Here is a 19,519-nt window from a genome sequence, read left to right as displayed (position 1 = left end):
AAATTTCAATATCAGGGCTGGAATCAGGGAACCGAATCCATGACTAGACAAGCCACAACGAGACATCGGAGTCTCAGGGGCCCCTCCTTCAGACGAGCCTGGAAACCCACACAGAATTAGTCACCTGCTTCCAACAACATACGCTGCAGCATTCCGGATCAGGTACACTGTCAGCACCAGGACAAAGCCCCGGGGAAAGGCTCCTGACTGGAATGTAAGGTCAGACTTTCTCCTTCCTGTCTGAGAGTCTATGTTACACCAACATATCTGAGAATGGGGGTATCTCAGGTCCTTTTGCTACCACGTGGCTGTGCCCTAATGAAAGTGGTAGTGAGAAAGCAAATGCAGGAACACACTGACTGAAAACTATAGCCCTGGCTCTGCAAAGCAAAGATCTTCAGCTCCAACAAGAGAGCAGGACTGAGTAGTGACTATCCAGACTCATCTCTCAATCTCTCACAATCTGCCAAACTCTGGCCTGCAGCCAGCTGACTTTCCCTCTTTCCTGAGAGGACACTGCTCTGTACCAGGCATGTCTTCAGACCAGAGATCACCACTCTCACAAGTAGAATACATGGTTTCATTTCCTGTTCTTTTACTGGTGCTACACAGTATGGCAATGGACAGTGACTTAAAAATGGAAGGGGAGGAAACATGGTGGCATAAGCCAGCGCTCAGAATCACAGAAATCCTTCATACAGGTCTCAGTACTAATCCCTGCTGTATACCACCTATAAAATCCTGGACTGTGTCTTTGTACCAGCCAATGTCAAAAACTCAACACTCAACACGTGTCAATCAGACATTTTAAAATGCATCTGTTGAAATGCAACGTAGTATCCTAGGTTGAATCCTAGAACATAAAAACGGACATGAGTGGAAAAACTGGTGAAATAGGAAAAGAATTTGTGCTTCAGTTAATAGTGCTGCACCAATGTTAATGTTTTAGTTTTTACAAAGGTACCATGGTTATTTTAGATGTCAATATCAGAAGCTGGGCAAGGGATATATGGGAAATCTCTGTATTATCTTTGCAAATTTTCTATAAATCTGAAATTATGCTAAACTAAAAAGCCTACTTTAAAAACATATTTGTAACATGACCTTAAGCTGTAACAAACATGCATCTGTGTTAATAGTTAACATTTATTGAGCACTTACTATATGCGTGGTCTTATACATTTACATGCATGATCTCATTTAATTTCTATAATCATCCTTTCAAGTTAAGTATTATTATTATCCTCATTGTAGAGAGACAAAAATTGAGGCATAGAGAAATTACGTAACTCACCCAAGGTCATATTTTAAGTGGACAAACCAGGATGTGAATCCAGGCTGATTCCATGGGCTGTACTCTTTAAACATTAAGCTACTTGGTGCATTTATCCTTCGTGTGTACGTGTGTGTGTGTGTGTGTGTGTGTTTGTGTATTATACAACACACTATTAACATTCTGATACACACACACACACAAATACACACACGTCATCATCTGTGTTTATCTTTTGATGAGGTAATTATAGTGACATTTTATTTTCTTCTGTGACTTTATGCAGGATCTCACAATTTCTGTAATGGAGCTATGCTTCATTTTTATTACACATATTCTCTTTTTAGAAAACAAATGTATCTGTTTTATTCAGGAAATGGAACCAAGTTCTACTGTCTGAGATATGTTTGCTTTATGAATGAAGGATGGATAAATCTAAATATAATTTTTAAAATATGAAATTCAGCCTTCGAGACAGGAAGTGGGCCCTGCAGAGTGTATGAGTACCAGTGACGGACTGTTCTTCACCCCCACAAACATTAAACGACAGCCCAGCCAGGTAATGAAGCAGGTAGCGTGTTGCCGAGAACCATACCCATCGAGCTGTACTCCTTGAGCTTCTCCAGAACTGCAGACGAGCTCAGACCTTGGGAGGGCAGAACTTTCACATACTCTTTGTCCACTTTCAGAAATGACAAGTTCTTGTTAATATCATCCTTGGCCTTGTTCAATGCATCTTGGATCTACAAAGATAAGACAGACAAAGTTAACAAAGAATGGAAGAATACAGTACAGACAGTAGACGAACCAGTTATGACACCAAGTCGGCTGCCAAAGCCTGAGCACCACCGTACAAGTGCGACAGAACAAGGGTGGTATTTTTCCTTAGAGAGACATGGTGACAGTTTGACTGTTCAGCTATTTCCCAGCATGTGCAACATTTTCTTAGAAGTCTGAAAAGTCAACTTGCTCTCTAAAGGTCAAAAATGCACTCAATTTTCCCCGCCCTTTCCTCTGCCATGTCGAGATCACCACTGCTTTACTTGGTTTGATTTGCTAATGTCAGCATTGCTCTGAGGGCAGTATTTGGACTTTGTTCCTGCCCTGGCAGCAGTTACAGTGTGTGTGCTACGAGACACACACTAGAGCCATGAACAATAGCCAGGCAGAAAACAGGCCAAGCAGCAGTAAAGGGGATTCTGGTGCTGTGCAAGTGATGAGCTCCTTCCGAAAGCATGCGCAGGAATCAGGACTCTGCACGGCTCCCCACATATAAGCTTGACACATCCTGGGAAGTGCCAGGAAGACTGCATTCTATCTCTGCAGGCTGTAGACAGCCTGAAGTGCTAGGAGGAGCTAAGATCCTTTCTGCTACATAATTTATCACAGAGAAATAACTAGTTATTTCTTTTCCAGCCTCATAGCAACAGCTTCTGAAGCATTTTCTTTCCTTCGTTCACTCACTCAATAAATATTTGTTGAACCACCTGTGGGCCAGGAATACATAGGGAACAACACAAACTGAGGCAGTACACAGTGAAAACAATTCCTGTTCTCATGAAGCTTTTCTTTAGTAGTAGAGACAGAAAATAAAAGTCAGGTAATGAAAAGTGCTGGGGGTGGAAACAGCAGAGTAAGGAGGTAGGGTGGCCGGGGCTGCTATTTGTAATGAGATGCTTGGCTGCTAGGTTTGGGGAAGAGTGGCTACATGTCAGTTTGTGTGTGTTATAGTGATATCTACACATGATCTCACTCCAGACATTTAGTTTCTCATCTCTAGCTGTGGATCTTAGATGTGGCCCTCGGTGAAACCACATGGAAAGCCACTCCTTTAAAACATGTTTCCAACGGGCTCACGGGAAGGCCCTGGCAGGTAGCAGAATCCACACTGTTGGGCAATGTCCGGGCATGTGATGAGCGTGACGATATTTCCCAAGTTGTAAATAAAGAATTACATTACATAAAGGGTGACCATGCAACAGGAACAAACTAGGAAAGCTGAGCTTCCATGCAGACTGAGCTGTTGTAATAAAATAAAACAGAAAAAAATGATAATGAGAGGGCTCTGAGAAAGCAGAGCCAAGTACTTCCCACCCTTAATTCTCACCTCGGCACTTCTATCACATTTTAATTTCTTCACAGCATTTATTTCAAAATGAAATTCTTATGTATTTGTTTAGTTGTTCATTTTCTGTCTGTCCTACTAAAATCTAAATGCCCCCGAGGAAGTACTTGGTCTTGGTCACCACTACATCCCCAGCACCCAGAATAGTACTTGACACTGAGCAAGTGCTCAAGAGAGCAGGGCTGCACAAGTGAATGTAAGTGAATGAATGAGAGAGGAGTGCACACATGCTCACGCAAAAACAAATAACTTTTTGTCGCTGAGCCTCAAAATCTGCTTCTAAAAAATTAAAGGTGATTATATCGTTTCTGAGTCCCTTCCAACTCTGTTATTTTATAATAAGAGAACAGAATGGGTTCTGGAACCCTAGCATTGTCTCGAAATCTGAAATCGAAGGAGCAAAGTGTGAAGAATAAGGGCAGAAAAAATACAGGGGCTGATAAGGGGAAATGCTATTATCCTCTGTGCTCCGGTCCATTCTTTCTATCTTCCCTATCCCCTACCCCTTACTCTATAAGGATTTCATTTTAGGGCTTAATATAATTTGGGGTCAAATAAAAGCCTACCTATCCACTCTCATGCACGCCTCTTCTCCACCCCAGTTATGACTTCCACTTCCCCAAAGGAAATGAACCCAAAAATACATAGTTTGGGAGAATTAGCGCAGTAGTCTAAATGGATTTCAGTTAAAGGCTGAAATATAACTGACATCTTTTCTGGTTTGGTCAGGAAAGGGGAAAGGGAATTGAAAGCCAAAAGTAAAAAAAAAAAAAAAAGCTTGAAGGAAAGCTGAGGGGTGGGGCAGGGTACTGGGGGAACTGAAGACACCCAGGGCTCATTTGCTGCCTGAAAGCTTGCAGTGGGGCCTGCCCTGTTTATCTTCATCTGCGATAAAGAATCTGTGGGAAGAGTACAGAGGTGACTGTCTTATCCTCAGCATGGGTGAGGGTCCAGAGGATACAGTGAATGGAACATACTAGACTATGGATAGGTACAAAGAGCAAGAGAATAGCTCTATTATCTAAGTGTCTAAACCTGAGATCAGCAAACTACAGCCCAAATCTGGCCTACACCTATTTTTAATTAAAAAGTTTCACTGGAACATAGCCAGGCTCACTCCTTTACCTATGGTCCCATCTCTGCAATCCCTCCTCAAGGGCAGAGCTGAGGAGTGACAGACACGGTATGGCCTACAAGGCCTAAAATGTTTCATATCCGGCCCTGCCCAGAAAAGGTTTGCCAGCCCTGTTCTAAGCCATGTAAGCGTGGTTTACATGGTTTATCCTGGATAAACATCTAAATTCAGCCCAGGCAAATACTGCTCCAAAGCACCGTGTTACTTCTGTCAGGTTTTCTAACTTCAAATTCTTTCTAACAGACATCTCCTTTCTCCTCTGCTCACCTGTGTTGGAAAAAGCCTTAAGTCAGGTTTCTCAGTCTTGGCGCTTCTGACATATTGAGCCAGATAATTCTCTGTTGTAGGGGGCACACCTGTACACTGTAGGATGTTTAGCAGTATCCCTGGCCACTATTCACTAGATGTCAACAGCATTCCCCTCCAGTTGTGATAACCAAAAACGTCTCCAAACATTGTCAAATGTTCCTAGGAGGTGGGGGACAAAAAAATCACACACACACACACACACACACACACACACACACACACACGACTTGAGAATAGTGAGTTCAGTAAATAGAAAGCGATATCACCATTGGGGTGCGATAGAGGAAGCAGATCTACACAGGTTCCACTTACCTTTCGACCAATAATTGGCATCTTCCGGATGAGCTTAAAGCATCTCTTTTTAAACCTTGACCATAAACCTAGAAGAAACAAATGGTTCTATTAACCAAATAAACATCCACGGATGTGACAAGCTAGTCATAATGTATGAACTATTCAAAAATGTCCTCCGCAATCTCAATTGCTTTCAGATCACAAAGGTAGAGTTTCTTTCCTTTAAAACAAACAAACAAACAAACAAACAAACAAACAAAAAACCTTTTAAATTTAATTTTTAAAATAAAGAATACATCATGGTTCAAAAAGTAAAACACACACACACACACACACACACACACACACAGAGTTAAAAGTTTCTCTCTCATCTAGCCCCAGACTCTCATCCTTCCCCCAGGTAAACTAACTACTGTAACAGCCTTCTAGAATCTCTTTATGCATATACACAAGAATAAAAATTTATTCTTATTTGTCTCTCCTTTCACGCACAAGTAGCATACCCTAACACTGTACTAGACCTTGCTTTTCTGTTTAGGAATATTCTCTTAAAGATCAGTGCTTCCTCATTCATTTTATAGCTACAGAGTATTTCATTACACGGATGTACCATAATCTATTTAACCTGCCCTTTCCTGATTGACACTTAGGTTGTCCCTAATATTTGAAATTACAAACCATGCTGAAATAAATAATCTTGCAACACACACCATACTGCATACATAAGAATACCTACAGGATAAATTCCCAGAAACAGAATTGCTAGGTCAAATGGCACACGTGTTTCAGAGTTCTTTACCTCTCCAAGGTTTCCAGATGCCCCACATTTCTCTTCCCTCCCCCAAAACAAATGAACAACCCGTGCTTTTTTTCAGGATCTAGGCTCTGGTCTCTCATCCTAACAACACTTTCTGGACCTAAAAAAGCCTTCAATATCACGGACACCCATCAGACGCCCGTCAGTCAGGCAGCCCACTGGACAAATACGGAATTCTGATCCTGTCAATTACAATAATTATAAATGCACGGCATCAAAATAGATTGTTCCATCTTTAATGAATTCACATTCAATATATTTCAACTGACACTGACAACAAGATTTTGAGGTTGGCATAGAAGGTACTACATACTATCCAAAGGCTACAAAGGACCAAAGCATTAACTTGTTCAAGACCACAGATCAAATCCGTGACGGAGCAGGGATTGAAATGAAGTCTCTGTTTTTTGAGTCCTCGGCTCCCAGGGCTACACGCTGCTTCAGGTACACAGCAGGAATTTCCAGCTATCCCAAATGTGTGTAAGACCTAGCTTTCAGCCAAGGCCTGAACTGAGTATGAATTTTTACTGCATTCCTGGGAGAGCTGGGCATCCGATGTCTCGGGCCACCAGGAGCATCTCCAAACAACCCCAGAACATGTCTGCACCTCCTGCTGGTGTTCATTACATGATGCTTTGCATCTTTCCTGGTGGTTTTTGCTTAGGCTGCATCCCTGCCTTTCTATCTCACCCGACAGTGCCCACCTGTAGTCAAGAATGTAAATGTCTGGGACAGACAAGGTAACTAAGACAGACTGAATATAAAGACAAAAGGATTGAAACCACTTGTTTGTGCTTACTTTTTTGTTTAAATTTTGGAGTATTTCCTTTCAGCCTTATGTTCTACACACTGTGATACATAGCTGAGATCTCATAGTATGTACAATATTGTACATTCTTCTCACATATTTTAACAGTTCATCAAATGAGTATAATGTAGTATTGGATAGTTAAGCTGCCTATTAGTTGACTAAAGTTGACCCTTGAACAACATGGGTTTGAGCTGTATAGGTCTGCTTATACGCGAATTTTTTTCAATAAATCTACAGCCTTCCATGTACCTGGTTTTTGCATCAGCGGATTCAACCAACCGCGGATCAAAAACAGTATTTTTGATCTGCAGTTGGGAATGTGCAGATGAAGAGGACCGACTGTACACATCATTCTATGCCATTTTACATAGGGACTTGAGCACCCACGGATTCTGCTAATCTGCGGTGGGTCCTGGAACCAATCTCCTGTGGATATCGAGGGACTGCAGTTAAGTTTTGAGGGAGTCAAAAGTTATACATGGATTTCCAACTGTGCTGGTGGTCAGCACCCCTAACCTCCATATTGTTCAAGAGTCAACTGCGTTTTTAACAATGTTAAAGCTGTAAAGATTCAGAACCACTTTCTTATTTAATAGGTGAAATAATTAATGAGGTAGAAAGAGATCTAAAAAAATCAGCAAGTTGAGTCAGGTCTCCAGAAGTGACCGGGTAGAGGACAAAAGAATAGACTAATTTGGTGAAAGTGGTGGGATAAAATTGTACAGGGTTAAAAGAACAGAATACAGGATCAGAGACGGAGAAATTAAAACTGATAAGATCATGTGGTCATGACCCAAAAAGATGATCTCAAAAGTAAAAGTTCCCAGAGGTACAGAAGGAAAAGTAATTAGGACGTGTTAAGGCAATCAAACAGGAAATGCCAGTGTAAGAACAACAATGCATGTTGTTCACAAATTCCTCTCAAATTATGCCACTTGATCCTCATATTACCCTATGACAAGGTAAGGCAGGTATTATTATGCCCATTGTATTAGGAGGAGGCAACATAAGCGTTTTGCTATGGCTGGAAACTGGGCGAGTTTATCATCCCCTCCTACCACGTAACTGATTTCTGTTGTGAACAATGGACAATACCAGTTAAAACCAACACCAAGTTGTAACGATTTGAGCTGATACAGAGCAGAGCAGAATTAAGGAAGAAAGAACACCTTACAGAGCAGCTCACCCCTGCCCATCCTCCCATCCCCATCTTTCTGCTTTTTCCAGTTCTTATTTACCCTGGAATCATCCCGTGTTCCAGAATTATCATCTTCCCTGAAGAGTATTCAGTTTCAAAATCAGCAAAATTTATCACTAGTCCATACTTTAGACTCCTCTAGAGCAATATACTAAAAGTAACTCAATTGTTCAGTGATATGTAGAATACCTCTACATGAGGGAGGTGCTGAAAAAAATGGCACTTCTGTCAAAATGACCCCCAATGTCTGGAGGGAAGACATTTTTATATGTGCCTAAAATTCAAGCTGGAAGTTACAAAATAAGGAGTGTGTTGTGTATATATGTGTTAAACTATACGAAACAATGTTTGACCTATAAAAACTACATTTGGTATGGTTCAGTCTGATTAGGATACAGAAAGGAATACAGACACATAAATAGTGGCTATCTCTAGGTAGCAAAATTTTAATTTTGTTCTTATGGCTTATCTATATGACTGACTTTCTATAATGAACATGTACTACTTTTGTAATAAGAAACTGTATGTTATTAGAAAGAAAACAACTGAAATGGCTTGGAGTTCAGCTCACAAAGATTTAGAAGGCACATCCCATTTACACACAGCTACTATTAATTTTCCCATAGGATGCTCAGAGGCCAGCACATTCTTTTTGGAACACGAAAGGCAGTCTAAGTACCAGACCAAGAGGGCTGTGCTTCTACCAATGGAGCAAAATGCACAAGGGCACCACGGGCTGCAGAACTGGAAACAGAAGTAAACACCTAAAGCTAATACTAATCATAGCAATGAAATATAAATCTCAAGATCTCTAACCTTAACCTGGTTTCACAAATGTACTACCTTAAAAGGAAAAGTCCATAGAATGGTGGCTGTCGGGAGAGGGGTGGTGGGGGCAATGGGGACTTACTGTTTAATGGGTACAGAGTTTCAGTTTAGGGTGATGAAAAAGCTCCAGAGATGGATGGTGGTGGTGGGTGCACAACAATGGGAATGTACTTAATGTCACTGACCTGTACACTTAAAATGGGTGAAATGGTAAATTGTGTTATATATCTTATCACAATAAATACAGAATGAAAAAAAGTGCATTTATTGCTACGCCTTAGAGTGCTCTGGATTAGGTCACTTCACCTGGAAGGAGAGGATGGTGGGCAGCATTGAATCTAAAGCTTCCCAGGAAAAGAACAAGCCTGAGCAGAAAGAGAAGGGTTGTGTCCATTTCTAAACCACAGAGCAGATGCAGCAGAAGTGTTAATTAGTCTAATTTGTTGGAGTTAATGAGGAAATCCTGCGCAGACTCAGAGCTGAAACCGAGGACAGGGTTTTGGAAGCTGGAGTGAACTGAAATTTAGACAGGGGCAGTCATGTCTCATTTCCACTTTAATTAAGTGCAATGTTTACTACATAGTGTTACTGGAATGGCTGGATGGCTATCTGGATGGTACAGATAAAATAGAATCTAGCTTCTAAGTTAACTTTCCTGGGGGAAGAGGAAGAAAAGCAGAAAAAAAAATAACAGTTAAAGAGATCCTTCAAACAGATGTTATCAGAGAAGCAAATAGTTATGGAAATTTTAAACAAATGAGAAACGACAAGCAAATCTCTTCAATGTTATTGGGTTTCTTATCCCAAGGAAGTTAAGTTGGATGCCCTACTAGTAAGAATGAAGAGGGAAGGGGTACAGGGGAGTGTTACAGAACACCCACCGCCACTCCTACCATTTACTTACCAAGCACAGCCTGCGGAGGGAAAGTAATTTACAGGGAGGTAACATGCAACTGGGTATGTGTGTGTGTGTGGGGGGGGGGGGCAGGATCTTAGGAAGGATGGAGGATTTACAAACTGATTGCTAATAGACTTCTCATCTAATGCACTCTTAGAAGTGGCCTCCTCTTCCCCATGTCACTCTAGCTCCCTGAGGCACTACCAAAAAAGCTCAAAGTATACTGTCCCCTGACATTGAAAGTTCAACTTCAAGAAGACAGGGACCTCTGTTGCTTGTATAGATATCCTAGGATGCCTACCACAGTGTCTGGCACGTGGCAGACATTTAAATGATCACTGTGTGAGTGCTGTTTCCATTTCACATAATCTTGAAAGGATGGCCAGAAATGAAAACAATAAATTCCTGCTTGGGGAACTTCAGGTGACACAATTACGTTCTAGGCAAGAAACTAAAACTGAAGAAGGTTTAAGCCACACTCAGAGATATCAGTGGATACTTAACAATGGCTAATTTCTTGGGAGTTTTTATGTAAGCTACAAATCCAGAAAAATCTGCATAAGCAGAGGTAGTTACACAAGAGTCCTAGTATAACTTTCCCAGTCAGAAGACAATGTCCCCGCTTCCATTTAAACAGATTTTTAAAAATCAGAACGAAACCAAAAGACAAGAAATTAGTCCAATCGGTCAACCACGAGTTCCAAAGCTAATGAACCTCCACTATACCTTTACAGAGGGGACAGTATACTTACTCTCTGGCTGGAAGACAAATTCATATACCCAGACTACCAGCAGCGTCGACAGGACACTCCATGCAATTAGCTGCCAGGGCTCATAGTTGGTGCAATGCCCATTTACGTAGTTCTTGGCCTTTGTAGAATATACTTCCAAAATCTCGAAGTAGGGCTCAAAGGTCTTCTAGAAATATAAGAGATAAAAGAAATGTTATAGTCAGAGAGAGAATGAAGTCCATTCTTAGTTTATTCTCCAAATTTCATTTCTCTAGGGCAAGGACGGTCATGATCTAGGCCTACCCCAGCAATAATCTCATCATCCTCTAAGGTCCTCAAAGCTTCTGTTCCAGTCATTCCAGGTACACTGCCCCTACTGAGTCACGTGGACTTTGACAAGATTTTTGATCATCTGCCTATTGTGTGAAACAAAAGGTTAAGCTACATCATCATTTCAGCTCTAAAGCTTCTATATGTACAGTATTCACTGTCGCACTCTCTTAACTCAAACTAAGCCTCTCAATAGGGTTTCCAGGCGGGACCGTTCTTGGGAAATTTTTTTCGCTTTCCCGTTCCCAAATCCCGAGATACAATCTGTTTTCCGTTCTCCACGATCAATCATTTCCACAACGTGACGGCCAATACTACCAATCATCTGGGTTCAAGGAGCCAATTTTCCCCATTTCCCGACCAACTTTTCTTGAGATTCAGGAATGGGAAAGTGGGAAAAAAATTCCCTAGAATGGGCAGGAATTCCCACCCGGAAACCCTACCTCTCAATATGTCTTTCTCTTCTCCCTGACTTTATTCGAATCTTTCCCATCCTCTAACCCAGGGGTCAGCAGACTGTTTCTGTAAAAGGCCAGAGAGTAAACACTTTAGGCCAAAGAGTCCCCATTACAACTACTCAACTGCTGTTGCAGCATAAACGTAGTCACAGATAGTGGGGAAAGAAACAGTGGCCGTGTTCCAACAAAATGTAGTTATAGGTACTAAAATTTGATATAATTTCACATATCCAAAATGTTATTTTTATAAAAACAACCTTTAAATTGTAAAACACCATTCTTAACTCCTGGGCTGCACAAAAGCCACAGCAGGACCGATCTGCCAATGACTGCTCTAAGGCCCTATTTAATATTTAACTACACAACTCTTAAAGCCAGGGACCACATCTTATCACTATGTGTGTCCCTGACAGTATCTGGCACCAGTAAGAAAAAAACCCTGTCCTCTGATAACCTACCAGAATACCCCACTCAGGAGAATTCATCTCTCTTATTAAATGCTCAAGCAATCATTGTACCTCTGCTCGGAGCTTATCACAATGCCCCTTGCAGTCTACTCATCTGTGTCTTATCTCCCTACCCACATGGTTAGTCCCTGAAGATAGATCTTAGTCATCTTTACAAGCCCCCAAAGTGCCCTGTACAGAATAATTTCATGCGCTAGTTATTCATTCACTTAGTCAACATTTATTAAGCATCTCCAGTGTTTAAGACATTAAGCAGGGGGAGCATTAAGGTAAATCGCATAAGCTCTTGCCCGTACTGGGCTTATAATCTAATGGGAGAGGTCTATGTGTGTATGTGTGCATGCATTACACACACATGCATACACAGACACACGTGTATGAACAAATCATTAAAACACTTCAGGATCAACGCTATAGAAAGGATGTGAATGAAGTGCTAAGAGAGACCAGTGAGAAAGGCCTAACTCTACCTACGAGGAGATGAGGGAGATACAACAGAGGAAAAATCTAAGCTGGTTAAAAGCGTAAAAGAATGATCAAAGAAAATTCTCCAGGCAGAAAAGTTAAAGGAAAAAGAGCCATTCCAGGAAGACAAGAGAAGTAGCTGCAAATGCACAGAAAGAGTCTGGGAATGGCAAAAAGTTCTGTGTGGTAAGAGGGTAAGCTAGACCAGGGCAGGGACCTTCTCTGTCTCACCGGTACCAAGTCTCAACAGGCAGGGGAGTGCTTAGCACACAATTTGTACTGAGTAAAAACATGGACAGTGATCAAGTCAATGAGCAAATACGTCAGTTAGAGCACTGAGGCTGGGAGAAGTTCACTAAGTCCAGCTTAAAAATGTCCTTGAGAAAAAAAGCATGGAGATAGGGAATATCAATCAATACGCACTTTTTGTAAAAGTGGTTTGTCCGAGTTCTTTGTATTTTAAATGACCCAGAAATTCCACTTTTTGGTATTTATATACTTGCATGTGTGTTCAGAGATATGTTCACTCCGGTATTCTTTGTATCAACAAAAGAAAAACATAAATAATAAAAATGTCCATGGAGGAGTGGTTACATAAACTGTAATACACACATTTTATGTACCCATACTATGCAGCACTGAAAAGAATATAAAGCTAAATGAACTACATGGGAAATTTTCCAGAATATAATGTTGAGTTAAAAAAAAGAAAAGCAAATTGCAAAGTAACAACAACAAAACGGGTGGGTTTTTCATTTGTTTTTAAAGATAAATTGGTGGGAGATGGCTAGAAGGAGGATGTAGATGAGAAACAAAAATTTTAATTAAGAGGATTGTTGAAACAGTCCAGGGGAGAAATAAACAGGGGTTGACCTCAGGCAGTATGACACTGGGGACAAAAAGCAGTATGGATTTGAAAACTTTCTGGGGAGTGGAATAAACAGGGTGTGATAACTTATTAGATATGGGAAGTATGCAGTCAGAAGAGTACAGATAATTCCAAATTTTCAAGTTCAAGCTTGAAAGACTAAGTAAGTGGTGTCACAATTAATCACAATAGAACAGAAGAGGAAGGTGAACAGAAGAAGGCAGAAGAGGTTCTGAGAAAAAGATAATGATACTGGTTTGAGTTATGCTCCTGTAGGACATCTACATGCAATGTTCTAGTAAGAGCATGAATGTTTAGGAGGAGGACAGGTGTTCGGCAAATGTTTGCTGAAAACATTTATCCTCTTAGCAATTAGGCTGCCGTATAAGGTAATTAACATTAGGCAAGCTCTGGGCTCCCTAGAGGGCTATTCATGGAAACGCAGCTCATCTACAACCCCTGCCTAGCGCTTGGTGGCCAGTCCCCAGAGCCCATGTTGCTATCAACAACCTCAACCCTGCACACCAGTGGCCATGGCAGTGGCCGTGGCTGTGGCAGTGCTGGTCAAGACTTGAAGAAAGACCAGAGGAATCTACCATCATCAAACATATGGCGTGATTTCCATCATTATAAAGAATTTTCTAGCATTTAAGTTGCGATCAAACCAAATGGTTAAGGAGTGTGTATGAATGAGATGACAGAACAATCATTCAGATCAGCTCTTCCTCTGGTGATTCTAACTCCCAATTCACCCAGAAAACAGAGGTTACTTTTACCAATGTCAAAAGATGACTGTAGATATTATCCACTCTTCACAGCACTGAACCAAAAGGTAATATAACCAGTATTAGGGAGAGAGCAAAGAATCAGCAAAGGCAAACTAATCTCATTGTTTAAAAGCCTATTAAGATATGAAGGCACTCCTTGCTAACATTTATAAAATTATACTCAGCAAGAATGTATTTTCTTGGTAATTGCCTCAAGAAGATAAGGGGAGCCCTTGAGTTCAAAGTCCCTGAAAATATTTCCTTAAGGAGATACAGTTCTATATTCTCTTCCTCCAAAGAATGATACTGTACTTAGATGGGTCCCAGCAAGCTTTTTGAGTAGGCAACTACTTGGTCACAGAACTAGTTCCTCCAAGGTCCTCCAAGGTTACTACAAACAATCTAGGCTCAGTCCCCAATGAAGCAGCACCTGACAACGCTGACAGCTCATTGCATTATAGGGCTCTGTGGGGTAACGTATGTTATCTCCTTGGAAAAAAAGAACGAAGCAGCTCCTTGGGGCCTTGCAAACAGCACAAACCCCAGGCCGGGTCCTGATGCAATACACCAGCCCATGGGAAACAGACAGCCTAAATGCTAAAGGGAACTTCAGAAATCAAGCCCACATTTTCACTTTACAGAGCCCCCAAAGTGAAATGGCCTGCCTCAGCTTATACACACAGGCTTGTGTCAAAGATGAGGAACCCAAGTCTTCTGACTCACTCAGTACTTAGTACTCTTCCAATTCTTCATTCTCAATGTTCATAGGCAGAGAATCACTTAACAGTGCCATCCTAAGAGTTTTCTTTTCACAATTTATGTTCTTGGCAGAATCTACTTTGAATATGTGGTACAATTCATAACAAACTAAATTATATAACTAGGTCATGACTCCTAATAAACATCTAGATAGAGACGGAACAAGAACTTAATTATATTTCCCACCATGCCTTTTTGTTCAGTGATACATTTTTGTCTACATACACCTGCATATATATTTATAATTACAATACTTAGGCTTCTGTTTATTTCAACTTAATCTACATATTGTGTCTCTCAAAATATAAGAACTATGAGTAGTCACCTTTGAAGGCTACTAACGTGTTTTCCCAAAACTAAGACCGGGTCTTATATTAATTTTTGCTCCATTAGGGCTTATTTTCAGGGGATGTCTTATTTTTTTCATGTACAACAATCCACATTTATTCAATTACAGTCATGTCATCTTCTTCTGGAACATCGTCATAACTTACTAAATGCGTCCATCTGGCTGAGATCTTAACTGGGGCTTATTTTCGGGCTAGGTCTTATTTTTGGGGAAACACGGTAGCTTACTGTGTAACTCCTGGCAAATTACTGCACCAATCTGTGCCACCAGTTCTTTATCTAGAAGGGACACAGAATAATAGGCACAAAATAAATTGTGTATATATGTCTGTTGGTGTGTGGGTGTTTATCTCTCTAGCCCTTGGTAAAATTTCTACAATTAAAGCATTCCTTCCTTCACACTTTGTTATGAAATTGGAAATGTATTCCTCTAGAGAAAAAACAAAAAAACAAAACACTTTGCCCAATTATGTATACAAAATGTTAGTAAAGAATACAATAAATCTTTTGAAAGTATATTACTAAATGAAAAAACAAGCTTATCCTTAGTATTATGAAGATTCAAAATAGTAATTACTTTAAGAAGCCACTGACAAATAATGGTGACTAAACTACCAGCATTTCTCTTCTTGTTCATTCCATTTCCAATCTAATGCTTTAGGTGTTAGCTGATGCCTAAAAGACATCAAAACTCAATAATCCTCATCAATATTAGACAAAAGGCAGCTGCTAGAATTGATAGGGGTTTGGTACCCAACTATTTTGAAACATAACTAACTCTTTTGGTGCCCAAATCACTCCAAGGGACCAAGACTCTTTCATGAATGTAACACAACAGCGAAGCCCACAAATTCTGCCAATTTGAGGCATGTAGCTCATTAGGCCCATGAGTTTCCAACTTCTCCAACCCAGTCCCATAGAAACGTATTTTACAGCACAATCTAGTAAACATAACAGAAAGATATGAATCCAAACCAAAAGTTACCAAAGTGATACTTGACACCTTACTACTTGTGATGCACTTATATTTCTTTTCTAGTCCCTCCTCCTTTTTGCAAATACTTGACCCCACTAAATTGATTCTGCGCCCTTCTAAAAGGACCATGACCTTCAGGTTTCAAACCAGTGCCTCAGAGTGAATTTACTCCTGGCTTCCTTCAATGTAGAATGTGGGTGTCTACTGCAGTGAAGGGGGTGAACACCAAGGTTATTGCCCACTTTATACAATCTCAGTGCTTTTTATACTTATGACTTATTCTCTTAACAATTTTGCGAGGCCAGGATTATGATGTGAGGAAGTATCTAAGTCAACAGAGATTCAGAATTCTTCAGTCCCAAGTTCCTTTCCTGTCGGTGCTAGCCCACAGCTACCTGCAATAATAAACTCAGTCCCTAAATCACTCCAAAAACAAGATTCTGTAAGCAAACTCCCAACAGCAGCACTCTTCACACCTCCTCTCCGCCCCCAATAAAAACTTCTTTGAGAACTAGAATTGCACTTCACCAACTGCCAGTTAGGCGGTGATATTTTTCCTCCATTAAATTTCTTAATGACCAATTTATACCAGAAGAAACAGTCTCAAAACGAGGATCACTAACAGAGAAAGCCATCTGGCAGACATTTCCAGCCCCACACTGGACGGTGCTCCTTTCCTTGGAGCTAATACAAATCCTAACAATCCTTTTTCCATTATGTAACAAGGGCTAACCATCTGTGTTTGTTTTCTTCAAGAACAATGGCATCTCCACTCAGGCAGCCCCTAGAGCTAAGAAGAGATCTGCCTACAATGCTGCCACTGCCACCGACAAGCTTAGTGAAATTAAGGGTTTCTGTCACTGACAGTTATTTCCTGAGTGCCCACAATATGCATGGCACTGTTTTCCGAAGATGAGAGTTCACCAGTTTGTTGCACTTAAAATGCTCTCTTGCCTTTAAAGCTCCAAGATTAGGTGACCACTTGGTATTACAGAGGGACTAGAACTCACTGAGCAAGAGAAGGCCAAAGGGTCCACAACACACATGCACGGGAAAAGGTGAAGAACGTAAAAGCCTTTTTTATTTTAGAGGATACATGGTAATATTTACAAAGCTTGAAATTTGAAACATCTTTCACGTTATTTTCTTTGTACTTTTATAACCTCACCAGGTTCTTAGTTAAGAATGAACATTCCCTTTATAGGTGGGAAAAACTGAAGTTAAGGTTAAGTGACAAGTTCCACGGCAAACTGAGCAGTAAGTGGCAGTTGGGATGAAAATCCAGAATTTCACACTCAGAGCTGAATTACAAGATGTCTGGAGCCATCTCTCAGGGCTTCAAGACATTATAAATATCTAAACATAACGGGAGGAGTAAGACCTAAAACAAGACTACCAAAGAGCTGTAAAGCCAAGCAGAGGAACCAACAAAGCAGCCCAAAGTACTTTCTCCTTCGTGCTCCTCTCACATTAAAAAACAAGCAGTCTCAATATCAAAGAAAAACATTCCCTCTGTAACTGATCCACTCTACTAATAATTTCTGAACTGCCACCAACACACAGATTCCCTGCCAAAGAAAAGGTAGTAAGTTTGCGCAGCTGCGTATTATACAGCACCACGTCTTCTAATGGCGTGTGGTCAAAAGTACAGTGCACACAAGCTAGTTCCCTTCAGCTGCAATAACAACTCATACCTCTCCAACTTCCTGTTTGGCGAGATGTGGACTGGTGGCCACAACACACACCTGGGTTCCGAGTGTAAGTCTGTTACTCATACAGGAAAAATTCAAAACAGTAATGCCAAATAACAGCACTGGAGAGTCCCTGAAAAGCAGGATTCTGGGAAAAGTTACTTCCTCACATAGAGCTCATCCTTCTATCATGGCACAAAGCCTGCAGAGTTATCTAGAATCAGACTCTGCACACATCGGCACCCCTCCGATGAGCTCACGAGACACATCACATCACAGGCCATCAGAGCTGAAAGGGAGGCTAAACGTCCGTTCATGACCACTCTCCATCCTTCACAGATACAGACACTCATGCTCAAAGGTCGCGCAGCCCAGACTTGGCAGAGCCAGGACTCAAACCTTCTGGTTCAAAATGCATTGTTTTTCCCACTACATGTTCCACGGCCCAGGATTCCCGAACCAAACTATCAGTGGCGCAAACAATCAAAACACCAACAGGTTCAAAACAGGCAATTCTCATAGTATGTCATCTAGTTTATTCCAGGAGCCAAATTAAGAGCCACAGGTTCACTACTCTTCCAACTAAGAAAGACGACATTGCCCAATTGTCTGAACACTGTCCTACAAATGACAAGCACTTCTGGGGTGTGAACTGCCATTCAATGCTATTTCTCAAACTGCAAACCTCATTCTTCTTTCAGCTGGAGACAGACATACACTATTACCAGCTTCCAAAAGAAAGGCTGAAAAGGAACTGGTTTGCAAAGTACTACAGGAGAGTTGTCTTCAAAATTGTAAAACCTTGCTGTTCCAGGGAACTGTAGAGACCACCTGGTCCAATCCTTTTCAATCATGAAGAAACTGAGGCTCAAAGACTAATACTAAAATGTGCCTTCCCTGGGTTCAAACGAGACGCAGTCTCCATCAGAATCTAACTTCTTGTTCAACGCTCTTTCCATTAAACCAGTGGAGTGCATCAAAATCATCCAAGGAGCTTTCCTGAGAATACCCTACCCAAAGGTTCCGTGAGTAAGGAGTGGAGTGCAGAAATGTTTTTGGAAAAGCGCCCCCACGTGATTCTGCTAGGCTTTCCTGGTTAAGAACCATTTCTCTACATTATAACGTGCCCCCTTTTCTCACCATCCCCTTCTTTTATAATCACCCAATAGCTGACTTAATATGCTACTGAAACCCAATCACCTAACTTAGTGGCTGTCCATCTTTGACAGGTGGGATAAAGACATCGCCAAGCTTTCCTAGAAGTGTTATGTTCAGGGCCCAGCCACATCCACCAACGAGATCAACTCATTGTTCCTGGCTAATATTTACCCTTTGGCCAGATACTAATGAAAACCAAATCTTCCCCCCTGCAATGCTGCAAAAAAGAGTTTGTTTTCCTCTTCCTTTCACTTTCTTCACCTCTAACACAACTGCATGATTCAACCCGCAGCTTTTCCAGAAGAGGCAGAAATCTGACCTTTAAAGCAGGACTGGGCTGTTGAGGAAAAGAAAAACCTGTTTTACGCAGCTCACCCATTACCTTACTGTAAAGACTCAGACTCAGCTTAGGGAGTAAAGTTAAAACACAGAAGTGATCCAAAGAGTTCATTATTTATTCTTACTCTACTTCTGCCCTGAAAACACAGAAAACAAAGCGAATTGAATCTGATTTTCTTTCATATCACAATCTGCAGAACTTCAAAGTACAAAGTAAACAGGTAAGAAAACACTATTGTCGTTAGAGCCCCAAAAGGCATTCAAGTTCATCAGCAAAAACAGATCACAAGCCCAAAGGCAAAACTCCCTTGGGTCACTGAAGTAAGAATTGAGCAACAAAACCAGACAGCCTTCCAACCAACCAGTAGAGACTATGACACAGAAATGTTTGAAGGGATGAATCATCACTTCTTAGGCACGATAAAGAGCAAACCATATACTTCCCCAAAATTCCACTGCATGAGTCAGGAGCTC

General features: G+C 41.0%; 1 protein-coding gene across 2 annotated transcripts in view; it reads right to left on the bottom strand.

Moving 5' to 3' along the window:
• The window catches only part of SGPL1 (sphingosine-1-phosphate lyase 1), a 51,589-nt gene that overhangs the window by 19,261 nt on the left and 12,809 nt on the right, over positions 1–19,519 (bottom strand). For both annotated transcript variants that reach the window (XM_019712448.2, XM_019712449.2), the window contains 3 exons: positions 10,441–10,606; positions 5,155–5,222; positions 1,869–2,016 (listed from right to left, as the gene is read on the bottom strand). In XM_019712448.2, the coding sequence (XP_019568007.2) occupies positions 1,869–2,016; positions 5,155–5,222; positions 10,441–10,606 (382 nt within the window). The remainder of the gene's footprint in view (positions 1–1,868; positions 2,017–5,154; positions 5,223–10,440; positions 10,607–19,519) is intronic.

The sequence above is a fragment of the Rhinolophus sinicus genome, linkage group LG07 (genome assembly GCF_036562045.2).
Source record: "Rhinolophus sinicus isolate RSC01 linkage group LG07, ASM3656204v1, whole genome shotgun sequence".
Lineage (NCBI taxonomy): Eukaryota > Metazoa > Chordata > Mammalia > Chiroptera > Rhinolophidae > Rhinolophus > Rhinolophus sinicus.
Note: the sequence above shows the minus strand (reverse complement) of the source record. Positions and strands in the feature narration are given on the sequence as shown.